This window comes from Gymnogyps californianus, chromosome 1 (genome assembly GCF_018139145.2).
Source record: "Gymnogyps californianus isolate 813 chromosome 1, ASM1813914v2, whole genome shotgun sequence".
In the NCBI taxonomy this organism is placed as follows: Eukaryota; Metazoa; Chordata; class Aves; order Accipitriformes; family Cathartidae; genus Gymnogyps; species Gymnogyps californianus.
This window is the reverse complement of record NC_059471.1, coordinates 185,563,678-185,584,825: the sequence shown is the minus strand read 5'-3', so window position 1 is coordinate 185,584,825 and position 21,148 is coordinate 185,563,678. Positions and strand designations below refer to the sequence as shown.

At 38.1% G+C, this 21,148-nt stretch overlaps 1 protein-coding gene across 1 annotated transcript in view; it reads right to left on the bottom strand.

The window, feature by feature from the left end:
* The window catches only part of ADAMTS20 (ADAM metallopeptidase with thrombospondin type 1 motif 20), a 104,541-nt gene that overhangs the window by 60,315 nt on the left and 23,078 nt on the right, over positions 1-21,148 (bottom strand). Inside the window, 7 exon segments of the mRNA XM_050912865.1 lie at positions 7,261-7,365; positions 8,727-8,868; positions 9,504-9,650; positions 10,767-10,872; positions 11,192-11,232; positions 12,177-12,301; positions 13,017-13,100. Coding sequence (XP_050768822.1) covers positions 7,261-7,365; positions 8,727-8,868; positions 9,504-9,650; positions 10,767-10,872; positions 11,192-11,232; positions 12,177-12,301; positions 13,017-13,100 — 750 coding nt within the window.

Genomic DNA, 21,148 nt, shown 5'->3' with positions numbered 1-21,148 from the left:
AAAGATTGAAACACTGATGCTCAGTGTATGAGGACACAGTTTCATGCGTTGGAGCCCCGTGTAGCCTTGCAGAAAATGAGGCTCAGGAAAAACTATTCATCTATTTCCAGACACCAACATTTTTCCACGGATACTACTGATAGCTGCTGGTGTTTCTAAAAGGAAAGAAGATGATTGAACACTGAAGACAAGTATGAGGAGAAAATGAAAAGGACAAAGCATTGCAGAAGTGGACATGATGGTCTGTATTTTGCCTTCCAAATATCCAATTTTATTGTTCACATTTCTTTTTGCCTTATAAAACACAATTTCTTCACTCCTGATATCCAGACAGGGCCTTGAGAATGACTATGAGCCGGTGAATAGCACAGGAAGAGAAAGTTGTAGTGGATTGAATGCGGGAAAGGAAAATGGGCATAGCTGGTGCCACAAAACAGATAAACAGTAAATGCAGTGCTGCAGCACAAGACCAGTTCACTATAAAGCACCTAGCCTGTAGCTGAGGTCTGAGCATAAACTGTTTCAAAGTAGATTCCAATCACATAGAGCTGGGAAAGGAGTATGAATCTTAGAAGTTACATAGATTCAGCACATAACCCCATGAGAGCAGGGAGTAAAAATAAGAACACCCACTCAGATGAATGCCAAAGTCCCCAAATCTCAGAGCTGTTGTTTCTGGCTGTATTTATGTCTATGGGGTGTTCCCATTCATTCCCTCGAATGAATGTACTGCTACAGACCTCTCTCTGCCTTGTTTGCTGCAAGTGGATGTAAGGAAACATTTTGCTGCACATTAGACCTATGCCTGCTCTCCATCTTCTTCTTATAATACACATTGTCAAGAAAGCACACTGCTCAAAGAACCAAGACAAGAAGTGGGGCCCAGCGCATACAACAGCAGCAAAAATAGAGTGGTTAGTAATATGAGTATACAAGACAGAAGAAATGGAGCTTGGAGAAATGTCTAACTGAATTTGTAACTATGGCATCTCAGGTCTCTATCTCTGTAGCATGGAGTCTCAGACAAGCCTACACTTATTACTCAGATGACATTATCTACAAAACCCACAATATTTTAACAATTTTTTTCAACATTTTCAATTTTTTCCTGCAAAAATTCTATGTAATTTCTCCTTTCAAATATTCCCACAGAAAATTTTTAATTTTTCTGAAATCATATCTCATCAGAAAAGTATTTCACAAAAATCCCAGTTGTCGTGGTTTAACCCCAGTCAGCAACTAAGCACCACGCAGCCGTTTCCCCCTCCCCCTCCCAGTGGGGTGAGCAGGAGGAAAGCAAAGGAAAAAGAAGTAAAACTCATGGGTTGAGATAAGAACAGTTTAATAACTAAAGTAAAATATAATACTAACAATAGTATTAATGAAATATAATAATAATAGTAATGAAAAGGAATATAACAAAAAAAGGAAGCGGGGGGGGAGGAAAAAAACCAGTGATGCACAATGCAATTTCTCACCACCCGCTGACCGATGCCCAGTTAGTTCCCGAGCCGCGATCCACCCCTCCCTGCCAACTCCCCCCTGTTTATATACTGGGCATGACGTTCCATGGTATGGAATACCCCTTTGGCTAGTTCAGGTCAGCTGCCCCGGCTCTGCTCCCTCCCAGCTTCTTGCACACCTGCTTGCTGGCACAGCATGGGAAACTGAAAAGTCCTTGGCTTAAGATAAGCGCTACTTAGCAACAACTAAAACATCAGAGTGTTATCAACATCATTCTCGTACTAAATCCAAAACCCAGCACTGTACCAGCTACTAAAAAGAAAGTTAACTCTGTCCCAGCCGAAACCAGAACACCAGTTTATAGCAAAAATTCTTTGTTTGAGCCCTTAAATACACTTTACTCTGTTTTTACAGTTCAAAAGATCTGCTGCTGCTTCCCAGATGGTTAACATATCCCCCTATCACCCAACTCTGTTAAAATCCATCTGAATTTTTTATACTTACTTTACATATATATATACATATAATGAATTACTCTTTCAGATTAACTATCTTCATGATTACGTTCATGAGGTAGTCAAGCAATGCAATGATTTTTAAAAGAAATCAATACATGGGTAGTAACCTACAACTGAAGAACAGCAAACATACTTCAGAATCAGAGACTGGTACTTCTTTTACTGATCAAAGCAATTCTTTGTTGGTCTGCATCCCCATTCTCAATTGTCCCTGTATCTCTCTCTTTATGTGGCTATAAAGGGACGAGGATGAAATCTTAATTCACTTGATAGCTATTCTAGATATTTTTAGAGACACTAGCTCAATATACAATCTATATATACAGTGAACAGAAGTAATAAACATTTCTCTCAAACACACAAAGGCACATGCTTTCCAACCAGTTATTTGTATCATCTGGATTCCTTCTTGCTGTTAAATAGCTTTTTCTAGACTCCTCCAACATTTGGTTTTTCAGTGTTTAAGTAGCAAACTGCCATTATGTAGAACACTGGAACAGCTCCAGTACATGGAAACGTTTGGGTCAGAATCACATAGCTACCTCCTACCCCTCCCTTCCAATGTCCAAGGAATCAATGGAATATGGGTATATTTGTATATTGCTCAGGAATCCAGGAAAGATTAGAGTGCAACCCTTTTGAGTGTCTCAAAAAATAATTATTAAAAAAAGACACTTTATTGGGTATTTTTGCTGTTATTTTCATAGCAAAAAAAGACTTGTTCTGAGAATGCTACTCCTAGAAGATAAGATGGTTTCACCAACTATTCTTCTTTGGAAGTTTTTTTTTTTGGCTCAGATGTGCATCACCAGCTCCAACAGATGAGTTACTATTACTGGAATATCATGTGAACTACACTGCTAAAAACTGCACCACTTCATTATACAGAAGTCATGATTCTGAGCCAGGTGTAAGCTGGAGATGGATATGTATAAGGAGAGTTTGTGTATCAGTTGGCTTGTAACCAATTCGGTTACACATAATAGTGTAGATATTTCTTTTCCATAATATTACTAGCTTACTACTCCTTTTAATTAGGTCCTCCAGAAAATGGGATTAAGTATTTTCTCTGAATTACATCAACCACGCTGTGAAAACTGGTACCCTGCAGATTTAGAGTTATGAACAAATCCAGTGAATCCAGGGATTCTACCTACTAAAATTATTTTGTGGGGGTTTTTTTGTCGTTTGTTTTTTTTTTTTTTAAATCTGAACAAAGATATTCCACATACCAAAACCTGAATCACTCTCCAAACTCACTTCTTTGGAATTTCAGAAAGAAAGGAGAAAAAATCCAAAACTTCCTATGCTCAAGGTGAGGAGAAATCTTTTGTACTATCCCAGAGTATAAATGCAAGTAAATTCCTCACTACAGAAACCCTTGAATAGAGTAGTCTCCCAAAAAATAGAAGAAACAGATGGTAAAAGAAAAGAAAGCAATTGAAAACATAATCCAAACAGATAATACCGAGAGCCTGCTGGTCTGCAGAAATTTCAAAGCACAAAGAAATTTCTGACTAGAGTGCAACAAGAAAACCTAAGATGAAGCAAGGCTAAAAGATCTGCTCTAAGTCATTCACATTTCCTAAATATCCATCAAATTAGCTCCTACCTGGAACACGATGGCAACTAGAATTATGATGGTTAAGAGAAGGAAACTGGGCCAATTAAAGCATTCCAGTTTCCGTCCTAATGGAAAATAACTCTCTCATATGTCTTGTAATACATAGGGGCCTCCTCTGGTATCTTGGTCCTCAATGTAGCATATAAATACTGTTCTTACTGTGATCTATTACATTTTTAATTTGAACATATAGTTTATCCCATCATAACAAAAATTACAACTGTATATATGAAATTCATTGTGGCATCCAGTGAGCAAGCTAACTCCAACTAATCATACAGCACAGTTCTTAATGCTGAAGACACGCCCATGGTAGCTCTGATTACAGAGACAAGACACAAAAAAGCACTAACTATTTAATATTTTTCATGTCATTGTGCCTCATTACACAATAAAAATAACATTTTAATAAAAACTTTATATTGTGGTTATATCATATAATTGTATTTAGAAAGACAATTCAGGAATGTATGCCTTTCTATTTAATAATATCTCTCACAAAAGAACACCAGGAACACTTTCAAGCAATGACTAATGTAGTCCTATGGTGTGTAGAAATTCACCACTGCAAAACTAGTAAATGTTTACATATGGCATGTCTAGATATATTTACTATCATTTTGTCTCTGAAGTACCAATTAGGCCAAAGAATTTTAAGGCTGCATCCTCTGCTTCAGGGAAGGTCTGTGTGATGTTAGAAGAGCTGGCAGAAGCTTAGACTTCCTGTGAATCTTTGTGAACCCAAACAGGCAAACAAAAAGCATCTGAAGTGATGAGACACAACATGAATATCATTGGAGTGAGAAACTGTTCTCAGACACAGCAGAACTGCTACTTATAGGCTACTGTCAGAGCTAAGCACTCAGAATGTATAAAAGGAGGAGATGAGAAATTTTCAGATACTTCAGCAGAAGCCCAACAAGCAAATAAAATTCATTTTTGCAGGTAACTCTAGGATGAACAAAGTACAGTTGATTGGCTCAAAGAAATTTGACTAGACAGAAAATTGAAGTAAAAGTGAAAGTTTTCTATCTTAGTAATATTAATTCTAGATAATTAATAATATTAACTCTATAGAATTAACACAGGAAATGTTCAAATTCCCAAGGAAATATTTTCTTTATTCTCTATAAGACACTGAAATGTTAGGCTGCATTTTCCCTTTAATGTTTTAAGAAAATGCTACCCTGTACCTACTACTAATATTATATATATATATATATTAAGAAGTCACTGAGCACTACAAGTGTGTGCACCATGACACATACAAAACACAATCCTCTTTCAAAATGCATGCACGCTGATAGATTGCATATGGCAAGAAGATATTCCATTAGGAAGTGCAGGCACTCAGGAAAAGCTGTTTGCTCATTCACTTGAGAGTCTCGGATACTATTAAATTTATATCTTCTTGTATTTTGGGGGAAGGAAAGATGCAAGGACTGTTAGAGCAGTCCATGAGCAAGATCCACTAATCAGACACACAGTCTGAAGAAAAACTAAGGATTACTGTGAAAATAAACTCACATGTCAAATCTAAGCTTAAAAAGTTGATACTAAAATTACAAATGCCTTACATGGATCTTTTCTGTATTCATCACAGCAATAACACTGCAAATGCCAAATACAAATTTATTTAGCTTGCCGGCAAATATTAATTACAATTGCTAGTCGCCATGTCTTATTCCCATTAACATCAACAGAAACTTGCTGACTGAGCTTGAAAGGAGCTGCCCCTTAGACAGGAACAGATGACAATTTGTCAGATTAATTGCTGTTCTTTCTTACATCTTTCAGAGGTAATGACTGTAATTAGCTCTTCACTTCCTGGAGAAAACTGGTTTCACTGCAGTAATTGCATAAAATAAGTTTTTGTATTCTTATATAAAAGAAGTCCTCTGATGTTGGCAAATTAGAGTCAAGTCAATTGAACTAAAGATTACACATGAAGTTTATATAAAAGATGAACTTCCTTTCTGATCAGTGACTGACTGAAAAATGGGTTAAACTTTATAACACCAGCTGCATGCATAGGATTTAATCAAACAAAGCTTCCACTGCAACCTTCAAATAATTTTTCCTAATCTTGCAAGAGAGAAAGAAATGGTTTGAGACAGTTTACCCACTCAATTGTTATCCATTAAGACAGTATTTTCAAAATCCTCACTACTACTGTCTTACCAAATACAGAAAAAGAAAAAAAATATCTGTAAAGATTAAAAGTTATTGGGGTAAATTTAGTAATAACTGAGTGAAACGTAGCAGCCTATTATACATAGAAATCAGACTAGATATTTTTTAATCATCTTTGAACCTATAAAACTACCAAAAGATAAAAATTTAACATTGCTGCCACAGCCCCTGAAGCTGCCAAAGCACACTACTATTAAAAGCAGCTCAACATAATAAACCAGCCATACTTAAGATAATCACTGTCATATCTGAGCATGTAAAAAAATCTCTGAAATATTTATTCTCACAAACCCCTGACAGGTAAGAAAATATTTCTATTTGCTGGTGGTGAACTAAGACACAGAGAAGCCAAAGACTAGATCAGCACAGAACTCAAGCACCTAATTTCTGTTCACTTCCCAAACTACATACAAATCCAAAACTAAAACCATCAAATCTTCACTGATAACTCTGGATTCAATTAGCCTCCACCACTACTTCTGTTTCTATCAAGGTTCTGTAAGTGCCTTGACTATATCTACTAATTGGATATTCATGACCCTTACGGACAGCCCAAGAAAGGTTATATCGTCCAAGGACACAGATCAAGATCTGCATTCAAAAACAACCTGCCGGATGAGGAAGTAGTGAGCTGCACTCTCATCACCCAAACACTCTTTACCAAATAAACCAACGAGCAGGGTATAGGAAATCCAGCTTCCATTTCTTCTTTTTTTATGTGTCAAAGCCTTCAATCCATACCTCATACAGCCAGGCAGTCCTACGCATTAGGGTATAAGTGAGAAGAGAGCTCCTGGGTTTTAGCACTGAACAGATCCAAGTACCCTGAATTATGTTACAATAGGCAAGACAGTACATGAATGCGAGTTACATGTGGTTAAGGCACTTACTGGAGTAGGTGAAGAGGTACTGATACATGCTTTCATATTTTGTCTGAAACAGATACAATGCGCAAATATGTACTGAAACCAGGATTCTAATCCAAAGACTCCCTCTTTCCAAAAAAGTGTACTCCTGTACCTAAGTCACTCATACTTAATTCGTTCTGGTGCAGTGAAACAGCCTCAACAAGACAAACTGGGGGAAACATGCTTTTGGGATGTCTTGTTTCCAGGAAATTCAACTTTGGAGCACTACCGGTGAGGAAAAAAAACAACTTGTTATGAATGACCTGAACTTTTCAAACAGAAGGAAAGATGGCAACTTTCCCCTGGGGTCTTCCACCTATTTTTAACCAATGTGGCATCTGTAAACTTTTATAAGTATTCTGAACAGACAACCTATGTTACTTATGTCACAACATTACAGGACTAAGAGAAACTGCAGGTAAAGTCAGGTAGATACCGTTCACGCAATCAGTATGCTACAGGCGTAGTACTGCCACACAGCAAGCACTGATCTTTCTTACCTACATTAACAATTTTGCCATATGCAAGTACTGAGAAACAAATGAAGGCTTACCATTCCCACACCACAAACTGTTCCATCGGCCAAAGGCATGTGCTGAGTACGACAACCCTTGTGAACACCTTCTGTGCTTGTGCACCATAAGCGTTTGCACTGTTTCTAAAAAGAAAACAAGATTACTTTTGTTGTACCTGTAACACCATTTTAGACATCAGTTGGCATATTTGTATTGTTTTCTCATACTATGTGGGCTTAGTGTTTGCTATTAGTACTATTATTTCTCACAGATAAAACCCCACAAAAACAAAATGGATTTCGCTTAAGGCCAGACAGGAATGTGAAATATTTGAAACTGATCCCATTAGAAGTAATAGATAACTTCATTTTCTAATTCAGTAGAAAATCTAATAAAAAAGTATGTAAGAGGTTACGGTTGACACTATGCAGCACAGTTTGCGTATAATCCCCAGAAAAAGACTTTAACTGGAATTCTTCTTAAAAATACACTGACTAGAAAATTAAGAAGAAAGCCTCCTTTTCAAATTGTTCAAAGACTCTTAATGGACAAATAACCTTTATGGATTACAAAATTTACAAAGCAGTCTTCAGTAACACCGTCCTCAGGTCTTTGAATCCCCCTTTACTTTTTCTATAATATTCCCATAAAGCCTGACTCCTCCTAAACAACATTTTACCTCATCAAAAGCTCCACTTAATTCAGTCTGAATTTGATCTTAAATTCTCTCCTTTAAACAGCTCCAACAAGCCATGCAATACTAGTAGAGGTATTTGACAAGTTGGTCCAAAATCTAACTCTACATGACATCTTGACAGTAATGAATGAAGTCATAATGTTGTATTTGTATTTATTTTTATGTTGCACTGGCAACATTAAGTTTTCAAAATCAACTTAAGTTTCAATATTAATCTACTCAAGTTTTCTTTCCAGATCCCAATTTTGCTTTAAAGAAATTTTTGGTTAAGTATACAAAATGTAAACTCTAACAGGCATGAAAATATTGTTTGACTCTTGGACAAAATAGAGGGAATCTACACTTTGGACCAAACATTTAGAAAAAATATTTGAATTAATACATACACTTTCAAGTTACAAATTTTTAAAAAGCACTAAAAGAAGCAGATAAGAAAAACCTGTTAATGTAGGACAGGAGCTATAGCATGAAAACATTTGTAGAAAATGTTGAAATAATTCCCTTTCAGTAGTTACAGGAAGCCTTAATTTATGCAGCTTTAAATCTTTTAAAGGAATTATAATCACATTCACAGATGTGCAAATCAAAATGAATGCATCCTACTTTTTAATTCTATATATTTCTAGCATATGGAGCTGCAATGCTCTCCACTGAACTCTTTCCCCTTCACAGAATACAACCTGAACTTTGACACATTTCAGGATAAAATTCTTCCACAACCAGAAGTCCTGAAATTTCATTTCTAAACCTACCTTTCAGTAATTTTTTAGTATAGATTGAGCATGACTTTGTGTGTTGTTCACTCACCAGATACGGGCACACTTGTGACCCAAGACCAAACATAAGTTCACACTGCTTGTTGACATCATACATTGACCCAGGCAGCTGAGAGGAAAGATCATATATTCTTCCACTAGGTTTGTCTAGGAGGCATTCACCATAACCAGTACTGTTGTAAAAACAGGAACAAAATGTGAATAAATCGCTCTTAATTCATTGGAAGCCTACTCACATAACACTTACACATGCATATCTCAGTGGAGTTATGGGCTTACATGCCTACCTGCCTATATAATGACTTTAATTAAAATTAATAAAATAAACCAGGTCACTTGATTTTCCTTCATTGGATTTTGCATTAGATCCACCAAACAAAGCTTAAGTTTTTTTGCTTTCTGGCTGTCATTTCTCATTTTCACATTCTTACAGGAAAAAAAGATAGTACTGCCTAAATTATACCTACCACTTATTTTTTAAATAAAAACTTCTGAAAATAAAGTGTGTCTGTTCTGACCTACTAAAATCATACTAAAGGTATTTTCAATAACCAATGCCACTATATTAAAAAAAAAAAATAATCTTCTTAGCTTTACATGTTGAGTGCAACTTTAACAAAGCCATGAATCATCCAAGGAGTTAAATACATGTATTTTTCTGGAAGACTGAGGCCCTACAACTCAGTGGTTAAACCTAAGAACAACACAAAACTGGTATTTAAGCAATAGCTTTAAAATACTTCTCAGAAAGACATGAAACTGGAAAAAAAATCCAAACCCAAAACCATAGCATTATATTGGTACTTACTCAAGAAATTCAGTGATATATTTTTGGCTGCATTTTGACCAGGTCCATGGACTTGTATGGTAATTCAAAGTTGGAGCCATCACATGGTACTGATTTTTAATTCCAGCTTCCTTACATTTAAAACTGTCATCATGAGGCACATTAAATCTAAAAAGCAAAACAGACAAACTCCAAAACAAATTCAGCAATAATTAATTGAAACTCTCTTTGTTGTTGCAGGAAATGCTTGAGTTTTGAGTTTGAAAACGCCTTAAAATTTAATGGGACTCACTTAATATGACATTCTGACATTACAGCAACAGGTATCTTAAAAATGCCTTACAAAATTATCTCCTCATCCAAAACGCTCCTAATTTTATAATGCTAGGCACAGGAAGAATTTTACAATTACATAGTTCTTTAGCTCACCAGAAAGATTCCAGTGTTTTGGGAGTAAGCCACTTTAAATGAACAACCCATCTCCTCAACTGAATATACAGGCCACTGCTAGACTGCCCATAACATATTACCCCAATATTCACATCGTAACTCTGACTATTCAGTAACAAAAACAAACTACAGAGCACATCAACATCGTATTTATGCAACTAACACATCATCTTATTTTATATCTCAGTGTAAGTACCATGACAAATGGCATGTATCTAAATGAACTTCTGGGCACATGAAAATCAACAAGCTAGCTACTGAGCTCTGTAACGTCGTTGTTACCTACACTGTGGCATGCCTCATGGAGCTAGAGTATAGCACCTTTCTGCCATCACTGATGAGGTATGCTTCATAAAATAAAATGCTGTCATCTCCTCTTATTTTTCTGTGTAAAGTATATCTCTTTGTGTTACTCTATTGTATTCTGAAAGGATCAAACACAAGGAAGAATATTTCTGTGTTATATTAACAATTTTCTTTTCTTAAAGGTAAATTCCTATCAGGGCTAGAATGCAGTTGGAGTTAACAGGACTATGTTGCACATGTAAGATATCTGTCCCAGTGTCCCAACCAGTTCATATGACAAAAGGACAGAATACAGCGGTATGGCCAGTATTTCCCATAATTCAGGATACCAACCAGGTTATAAAATTCACAATTTCTCTAACTCTAGGTGGTGGGCAGAGCTGGCTCACTGCAAGGGGCAAAAATAATGACTCTTCTAAAAGGACATAGCAGACTGCCCCCTCTTAGAAACGTAGAGCCCATCACTGGAAATTGGTCAGATTCAAAAGGAAATTAAAAAAATTTACCTGCTGGGAAATAGGTACTTACACATGTCCAAGCTCATGCGCTATAGTAAAAGCAGCACTCAATCCATTTTCTTCGCTTATAGAACAGCTGCGTAGTGGGTCACACATTGTACCTAGCTCTGCTAAACCTGCAAAATTGAATCCTTATATAAAAGCTTAACAGAATGAATTTTCATGTAGAAGGAGTGACTCTATAAATTAATACTATGGCACCCAAGTTGAAAGTCATGCCTCAACTACGCAGCAAATTTACACAAAACAAACAACCACCTGGCACCAAAGCACATGCCAGGGCACAACAGCATTGAAAAGCTGATTTTTTTTGTCTGTGTGACTTAAATTTTACATCTATTTTCTGATTTATTCCTAACTGATTTTTCTCCCTACAGTGAAATTCTCATACATTTTCTGTTATAAAATCATACTGATTAAGAAAGAATAACTCACCAAGAGTATCACACTTCTCTCTAGCTCTGCAGATATCTTCCCTTGAAGGAAAAAATTTATTTAATAAATATTTTATTTGAAATTATTGCAGCAAATAAAAGAACATTTTTAAAGTATTTCACTGTTGCTATATTAATTACAGCAATTGCAAATCTGATTCTCAATTTTTAATCTTACAGTCCATTCAAACAATTTGCATTCTAGTGAAAGAAGTAATTTAAATTCACCAAACTAAGCTCACAGTATTGCTTTCTATCTAGCTTGCGAAGAATAAAAATTCAAATACTATGTTATTTCTCTACAATGCAGAAGGTAGATCAAGCCTGAAATGCTGCTGAAAAACGTGCAGATTGCAGTATACTTGAAACTACCTTATGTAGTGGACCATCTGCCAAAATAACAATATAAAATTCAGGACAAATATCAAATAGTTTGAAGCGCTGGAGTGTGTCCAACTTGAACACTAGGGGAAAAAAATAATGAAAAAGAACAGCATAAGAGAGAATATATTTCAGTGAATGAACATCAGAACCTTCACTGAGGCGATCGGTGCACAGGAAGAACATATACTAATATTTAAATGTTTTCCATTTGTAAGCTTTTAGTAGTTCTAATTATGCCTGGGCTATCAGGAGCTGACCGTCACTGCATCGTTCAGCTGATTCCATTATGTACAACACTCCGTCTCTATCACATATGTGTACAATGGCTAAAGACTTCGTTTCCTTGTAACAATTTCAGGTCTAAGTAATTTCCATTGTCTTTAACGAAAGGTTCATCACATGGTTAGCTACGAACATAGCACTGTCAGAGTAATTGCTCATGTATTGATAATCAGTGGTTTGGGAAGTGCAAGATAGTCTTTATTCACTTCAATTATATATGAACAACATCAGTGGAATGGTTAAAAAACGATGCTGTAAAAAAGAAACTGAAGCATTTGTCTCACCTAGCTAAGTAATTATGGCTATTTCAGATACTGTACCTAGTGATAAGAACAGCAGTATCATGATGAGAAGGGTGAGCATCATCCAAAGTGTTTTGTGCTTGCTGCCATAAGCAAAAATTACGAAGAGTGGTAGCTGCATTAAAAGTGATAGCTGGTCCTTCCTAAGCAAGAAATGGCCAAAAAAACCAAATCAGGGTTTTAATATTCATGCACTTGCACTTACTACTTTGTCATTTGTGCCCCTAATCTGCAAAACAATGACTGTGCATGGAAAGGAAGTCAGCAGGACTCCACATAAGAGTTCACTCACACAGATTTGTTTGTAGGATCAGATCTTAATTTAGCTACAAGTCATCGGTCATGAGAACCCATTATTTTAATCAATGTATGTGAGCATGCATCATGTGTTAAATATTTAAAAAAATAGAGTGACAAGACATTTATGAAAAATAGATATTAAAACATGTATTTGAAAAGTGTATACTTCTTACAATATTAAAATATTACAGCTGTTAGGGCTGAAAACCCTCCATCAAAACCCTCTATAAAAGCTGTCATTTCCCTGTCATGTTTCCATGTGTATAACCACACTTTAGGTAGTTATGCTGTAAGTTTTCATATAGTATCTGATTTATGTCCATTTAGGTCAAGAGGAGGTGCTAATAGAGAGATGGGGAAATACAGGCATTAAATAAAGGCTCTGCAGTTAACCTCACATTTGACATTTAGTCTCCTATTTTAAAACAAAATTTTATAGTTAAAGAAAATATTTTGTATTTAAAACTAAAGAATTTCAAACTTTGGAATTACAATGCAAATTCATGTATTTTGTTTCTTCTATTAGAAAGAAATCTTTTTAATATTTATTTTTCCTACCTGTTCATTGTGAATTACAATTAATTTTACAATAACTATATTTATAAGATTTCCAATACTTGAATCTTTATAGATTGCTGCAACCTAAAGACAAAAAAGTCAGAACATTAGAATATTAAACTCATCTGATAAACCATATCTTTTTTTGTCATGCAAACAAGTTATCAAAGAAAAACAAGTTGCTACACAACAGACATCTCATGCATCCATCTGTCCCTTTCTACCCAAGAATATGGTGACAAACACAAAATAGTTGCTCAGTTTTTAATATCCAAATAGCTATAATTTTATATTCATTTCCAAACACTTAGGCACCATGTTGAAATCCTAGTGTAAAAAGTATACTTACTATACATTGTAAAACCAGTAGTTTATTGATAAAATGTCAAAGAAAGAACAAAAGTAATGTTACTGCGACTGTCATAGACATAAGCTGGTTTATGCGGGTGGTTTGTAGAATCAACACCTAAAATATTGGAGTGTAGAAAGTAACTTTGAACCATAAGTTTTGCCCTTGCTTTTAATGGAAGCTGGACTGAATTGTAAGCCTGCATTGAAAATATAAATGACACATACAAAGGTTTCTTTCCTCATTCATAAAATTCATATTTACATACCCAACAGACATTTTTATATATAAACTTGTGGCCAGATAGTAAAAATCATGAGTCAATTCCATATACCAAAGTGAACCACTTTTGAAAGTTATTCTTCATAAAAGCAGTAAAAAAGTTTATTCATTCTCAATAACAGCTTCAGACATTCCATCCATACGGATTGTACAATTTGGCTTAAAGCAGTTGTTGAATGACAGCCTTATCTAAACAAGAGTTGCCACCAAAGACAGAAGTACTGGCTTTCCTCCCTTCTGGCTTGTGCTAAGGCTGCAAGACTACAAAAGTAACAGGATCAAGGAACTGATTCAGCTGCAAAACAATATTTTTTTTTTTTTTTTTTATCATGTTATATTGATCAACATGATCTCATTCCTGGTACAGCCCCTCCAACACAGGCGCTGACAGAGGGAAAGGTGCAGAAGAACAGACTTCTTTCAGAAGTAGCCTGCACTTGAACTGGCTCAAATTGCTTGTGAAACCACAGCCTTGCTGCGTATGAACCCTATGTACCTGAGACCAAGTAATTCTGCTAAACGTTGGAACTGACAGAGCACTGGCTCGTGACTCATACCCTCCCTCTCTCTAAACTGGAGAGAGCACAATGTGCAGCGTTGTCCTTCATTCTTTTGTTGATACACAAGCTGGAAATAAAGAATTTGATAAGGGCAGAGAAGGAGCCTGAGTTTTGGAATCCATGTGGAGAAGACATTTCAGAGCAGCTGTCCTGGTTTCAGCTGGGACAGAGTTAACTCTCTTCTTAGTAGCTGGTACAGCACTGTGTTTTGGATTTAGTGTGAGAATAATGTTGATGATAACACACTGATGTTTTAGTTGTTGCTAAGTAGTGCTTATCTTAAGCCAAGGACTTTCCAGTCTCCCATGATCTGCCAGCAAGCAGGTGTGCAAGAAGCTGGGAGGGAGCAGAGCCAGGACAGCTGACCTGAACTAGCCAAAGGGATATTCCATACCATGGAACGTCACGCCCAGTATATAAACAGGGGGGAGTTGGCCAGGTGGCGTGGATCGCGGCTCTGGCATCAGTCAGCGGGTGGCGAGCACTTGCATTGTGCATCACTGGTTTTTTTTTTCCTTCCCCCCCCTTCCTTTTTTTGTTATATTCCTTTTCATTACTATTATTATATTTCATTGTTACTATTGTTAGTATTATATTTTACTTTAGTTATTAAACTGTTCTTCTCTCAACCCACAAGTTTTACTTTTTTTTCCCTTTCCTCCTCCTCACTCCACTGGGAGGGTGGAGGGGGAAGTGGCTGCGTGGTGCTTAGTTGCTGACTGGGGTTAAACCATGACAGCAGCACAGCTATTGTCTGCTTCCTTCCATATGGACTCCATTCTTGGTTACTAACTAGCAAGTGTCCAATTATTCTGAGGTGGGAATAAGGAGCATCTCTCAAGCACTCATTGAAGAGTTCAGTTAGGCATAGATACATTCAGAATACCTTTATCAAAGAAAAGGTGCCTGTAAAGGCTCAAGCACTATTTAAGCAGAAGGGGTTATCTGAACTTGAATAGAGTAAACTACCATTTTGCTACTATCAAAACTACTTTTAAACTACCACAAACTATCAAGCTCATAATGCGTTCTTACAGTTTGAGATGCACTTTGATAAACCTAGAAAGGATATTTCTGGATATTTATTCTCTCCATGAAATATCACAAACAGTCAAGGTATGTTCCTCAATGAATTGTCGTCTTAGAATAACATAACACAATTATCACGTTCGTCTCAGCTCATATAACAGTAAGCGAGCTGTCTAAATTCCTTCAACAGTCAATGGAGAAGGAGAAAGGATGAACTGTTGTGTAGACATGCCTATCTGAAGATACATATTTAGATATATGTATTTTCATACAAAACAGTAAGATAAATTATTTCATTTTTTCATCCCTTTACTATGGAGGGAGACGAGATGTCTAATTTTCAGATGTATGAGGCTAGGAGAGATTAATTCCAGCCCAACTATTTCAAGTTTTATTTCTCTTTAGCAAAGAAGAAACAGAAGACGGGTTTATGTGGCATTCCAAAATCATGTCAGAGAGGAATCTGAAATGAGATCTGCGAGGATCTTTGGCTTATAATGTGAATACACTTATCCCAAGGATTGACTCTCCTACCACTTAAACTGATAGAAGAGCCACTTACAACAGAGAATTTGTTACAGCATAAACCTATACAAGAAGATGACATGCACATAGTGTTAACAGAAAGATCTTTTATAGAACAGGTAACAAAGCCAGACTGTTTCATGTCTAGATTATAATGCTGAAACAGGCACTGCTATAGAAATACAGTAAACAGAATCCTAGAACGATTTGGGTTGGAAGGGACCCTTAAAGATCATCTCGTCCAACCCCCCCAGCCACAGGCAGGGACATCTTTCACTAGATGAGGTTGCTCAAAGCCCCGTCCAACCTGACCTTCAACTCTTCCAAGGACGGGGCACATCCACAACTTCTCTGGACAATCTGTTCCAGTGTATCACCACCCTCATCATAAAAAATGTCTTCCTTATATCCAATCTAAACCTACCCTCTTTCCAGTTTAAAACTGTTACCCATGGTCCTGTCAACTACAGGCAAAAGTAGTAAAAAGTCTCTCTCGATCTTATGAGTCCTCTTTATATATTCAAAGGCTGCAATACGGTCTCCCCAGAGCCTTCTCTTCTCCAGGCTGAACAACCCCAACTCGCTCAGCCTGTCCTCACAGGAGAGGTATTCCAGCCCTCTGATCATTTTTGTGGCCCTCCTCTGGTCCTGCTCCAACAGGTCCATGTCCTTCTTTACTGGGGGCCCCAAGAGCTGGACACAGTACTCCAGGTGGGGCCTCACGAGAGCAGAGTAGAAGGGGAAAATCATCTCCCTCAACCTGCTAGCTATGCTTCTTTTTATGCAACCCAGGATATCATTGGCTTTCTGGGCTGCAAGTGCACATTGCCAGCTCCTGTCCAATTTTTCATCCACCAGCATCCCCAAGTCCTTCTCTGCAGGGCTGCTCTCGAATTAATTCATCTCCCAGTCCGTATCAATACTGGGCATTGCCCCAGCCCAGCTGCAAGACCTTGCACTTGGCCCCGTTGATCTTCATGAGGTTCACATGGGCCCACTCCTCAAGCCTGTCAAGGTCCCTCTGGGTGGCATCCCTTCCCTCAAGCAAACCAACTGAATCACTCAGCTTGGTGTCATTTGTAAACTTGCTGAGGGTGCTCTCAAACCCACTGTCTATGTCATTGATGAAGATATTAAATAGTATTGGTCCCAATACGGACCCTTGAGGGACACCACTCATTACTGGTTTCCACTTGGACATTGAGCCATTGACTCTTAGGACATGGCCATCCAGCTAATTCCTTATCCATCTAACAGTCCGCCCATCAAACCCGTATCTCTCCCATCTAGCAGCCAGAATGTTGTGGGTGACCATATCAAAGGCCTTACAGAAGTCCAGGTAGATGACATCTGTAGCTCTTCCCTTGTCCACTGATGCAGTCACTCCATCATAGAAGGCCACCAGATTACTCAGAAACATCTTTCTATTAACTTGTAAACCAGTCTAGTTAATGTCTTGCTTTGGAACAGAAAGCTCTGAAATTCAGGGAACAGCTGCTTTTCACTGGCTGTCAAGTAAAGACCATGCAGGTCATCTGAGGTAGTGACACTTGACACAGTAGACAAAAAACAATACAGGATTTGTCCAGTTCTATCAGGGTATATGTCCAGTATACAAGGGTAGAACAGGCAAAGGGATTGAGAACTGGTTGGGGGGTTAACTAGGTTCAGCTAACACCAAATAATACCACGAGTGCCTAAACTGCGACTATCAACCTTCACTGCAACATTACCCCTCAGTTTCTTAACGGTCTCCTGTACCATAGTATGTGAGAGGAAGACTCATTTCTGATCCTGAGTGATTAGAATGATCTGGGCAAGGAGTCCAAGCTGGAGCCTTCCTGGGATTAAAACTTAGTATTTCTTGTTCTTGTTTATAGTTATTACTGTAGTTGATGGATGTTCCCTCATATATATTAACAGTCCCTTGAAAAAAAATCTGTTACTGTTGTGCAAGTGCTGCCTGTTGAGATTATCTGCTAACAAAATCTGAAAACATAGAGGAGGCAAAGAAACCAACACAAAACCCAGAGTCAGGTGTCCTCCTTCCTGCCTGTTGACACAATGTCCATTGAAAATATTTGAGCAAAAGTACTTCTTCAAAACCCATTACAAATTACTCATACCTCAGAGGAGATGCATTAGACTGCATAAGAAGAGAGAAGAATATCTCATTGCACACCTGAAGAGAATCCGTTGCAGGACCTTCAACACCATATCCATGCACCATCTGAATTATCTACTGGCTGTCTCAGTCTGGAGAACAGCTGAGGCCTGAAACAATGTCACTTAGATGCCAGAGGCCAGCAGTTCTTGCCAGAATCTGAAGCATACTTTCCCTCATACTGGAGACAGGTTAGCTCGTGCTAAACATAAAAGTAACACTACTCTCATTAACCCTATGACTGAGTCAAAGTATGGATCCTTTGTTTCATGGGCACTTTCATGACGTCCAAACATTTAGTTATTACCACTGCTTTCAAAAGATCAAAGAGCAAGACTCTGTGCTGATAATGAGATGCCCTTACAAGTGAAGTAAGGTACATTCTGCAGGCTGGCTGAACACATGTCTGAAGAGAAAAATCCTGAGAGCTGAAAACCACAAACCAAACTTGAAGATTTACCTAGGGAACTGTACAGGCTAAAATCATCAACTGAGACTTGAAATGATAGATCAATGCAGGGAGGTATCAAAGATCTGGAATATGAGATTCTTATTTTTAGTGGAAAAGAAATAAAGCAATAAGTACTCCCTGCTCCTGTATTCTAAGGATACTTCTTTCAATGCTCTCTTATTGGAAGCATTCATGAAAAAGGATGATGAAATGGGACAGGAATTTGATAGAATACACCATTTCTTTACAATTTCCAGATCTACTTGCTTTACAGTGATCTAAATCCACGCTTCACAGAAGTAGGAGGTAATAGCCAAGACAAAGGGAAATTAGTTTCAAGAGATTTTTCAGACTTTTAAACCCAGCATCCACACCACAGAACAATTCAGACCAGACAGCAACAAAGACGGGGGGGGGGGGGGGGGGGGGGGGGGGGGGGGGGGGGGGGGGGGGGGAATAAAAAAAATGAAGCTAGTTACCCTCCAGTGGAAGGATCACAACTTTCATTTTCATGAAATGCTCAAAGATTATGTCAGATCTTATCACCCCAGCTGTGGCTGCCAAGTGACTGGAAGCAATTTGGTCACAACAAAGTTTAGTTTCTCTTAATATCCCTGTTGTAACTGTCCATTAAACTGGGACTGTGAATTGTGGCAAAATGCCCTATTTAGAAAAGGGGCTAGTAAACAAGCAAGTACATCTAGAGGCTGGAAGATAAGTAAGTGATATATCCAAATCAAACTGGACTTCTTCAGCTCTTTCTTCCTAAATGTTGCATCACAAGACCTCTTTTTCTTTCCTCTTGTCTGTTACACACAACCATGGTACCAGGAGAATACAAACATTCATATCCCTTGAAAGAAACACGATATCACTTCTTAGATCACATGTCTTTTGCAGGCTCCAACAATCTCTTATTTATCACTGTAGTGCTGAAAGGATGTAAGATATCCAGGATCTGGGAGATTTCTCCTTCACCTCTTCCACTGCCATATCCTGATTCTGTCATATATTTCGTAAGACCCCAGAATTGTCTGAAGTCATGAGATAAAGAAGTCATCGCAGCATTTATTGCTTCACTAAGAGAATGAGAAAGAGCTGTGTTACTTCTGCTGGTGTTACTCCTGTTCTGTTCCATCCATATTTCTGTACAAACCTGTGCTTTCACCAGTGGAACCTAGTGCCAGCAGAGACTTCTCATGCAGACTTGCACAAGTATACCTACACACCACAGAGTTACCATTTTTTTCCCCTGTGAGTTTTAGGTCATCTCCTGTCCCCGCATCCAAGTTCTCTTCAATCTACCATCCCCCGAGTTAACCAAGCAGAGGTTCCAGATGACTCCCTGTTTTGCTCTAGTGGAGGCAAAAAGAAAGAATACATCCCTTTTAAAGGCTGAGTCACCTTGTCTGGAATGCCTGTGCTCTGTCTTATCTCTAACTTGGGACCAAGATGGTTGCAAAGATATCCCTTTAATATTGCAACAACTCAGTAAATGGTGACTTAGTCATCATCATCTACAGCCTTTTGATGAAAATATGCACCAAGACTATAACTGGATCACATTAAATGCCATCATGTACAGCTCAGATGTCAAAGCATCCTCCTTTCAGTATCTGAAAGAAACTACCTGAAAAGATCACTTCACAGGGCACAACCATAGCCAGGTTTCTTTAGCCATGAGAAGCTATTCAGATAAAGACATATGAGTGTTGCTTGGCAAACTGTCTCCTTCTTATACACGAGACGAGTCCCAGATAAGCTTAGAGCAAGACCTTTGTCATAATTAAACAGTACTGAGGCTTCACCATAGGGACAGACCTTGAACCCTGTACTACTGAGGAGAAAGTCATAGAGACAAGTACTAGTCTAATCATTAAATATCTAGTTAACAACAACCACCACCATCACCTAGGTAACAATAGCAGTAAACAGCACTAACAGGAGTGAGGTGTAAAGATGGGCAAGTATGTGCCTGCCTACATACTGCAAAATTTCATGGAATCATTTAAGTTGGAAAAGACCTTTAAGAACATCAAGTCCAACCGTTAACCTAGCACTGCCAAGTCCACCAATAAACCATGTTCCTAAGCGCCACATCTACACACTTTTTAAATACCTCCAGGGATGGTGACTCAACCACTTCCCTGGGCAGCCTGTTCCAATGCTTGACAACCCTTTCGGTGAAGAAATTTTTCCTCATATCCAATCTAAACCTCCCCTGGCACAACTGGAGGCAATTTCCTCTTGTCCTATCGCTTGCGACTTGGGAGAAGAAACCAACACCCACCTCGCTACAACCTCCTTTCAGGTAGCTGTAGAGAGTGATAAGGTCTTCCCTCAGCCTCCTCTTCTCCAGACTAAACAACCCCAGTTCCCTCAGATGCTCCTCATAGGACTTGTGCTCTAGACCCTTCACCAGCTTCGTTGCCCTTCTTTGGACATGCTCCAGCACCTCAATGTCTTTCTTGTAGTGAGGGGCCCAAAACTGAACACAGTATTCGAGGTGCGGCCTCACCAGTGCCAAGTACAGGGGGATGATCACTTCCCTAGTCCCGCTGGCCACGTGGCCACGCTGCTGGCTCTAATACCTCTGTATTAGCTAGTGGACCTCAAGATGTAGTAAAGTATGAGGCATTATGACATTTAATATACAGGCACCCTGGAGCTGGAATACAAGAACAGTCACAATTTAAAAAAATAGTAGGGTTTTTTAATACCCATATAGATATCCATATGTCAAGATAAGCAACAAGTCTATCTCAGAATTTT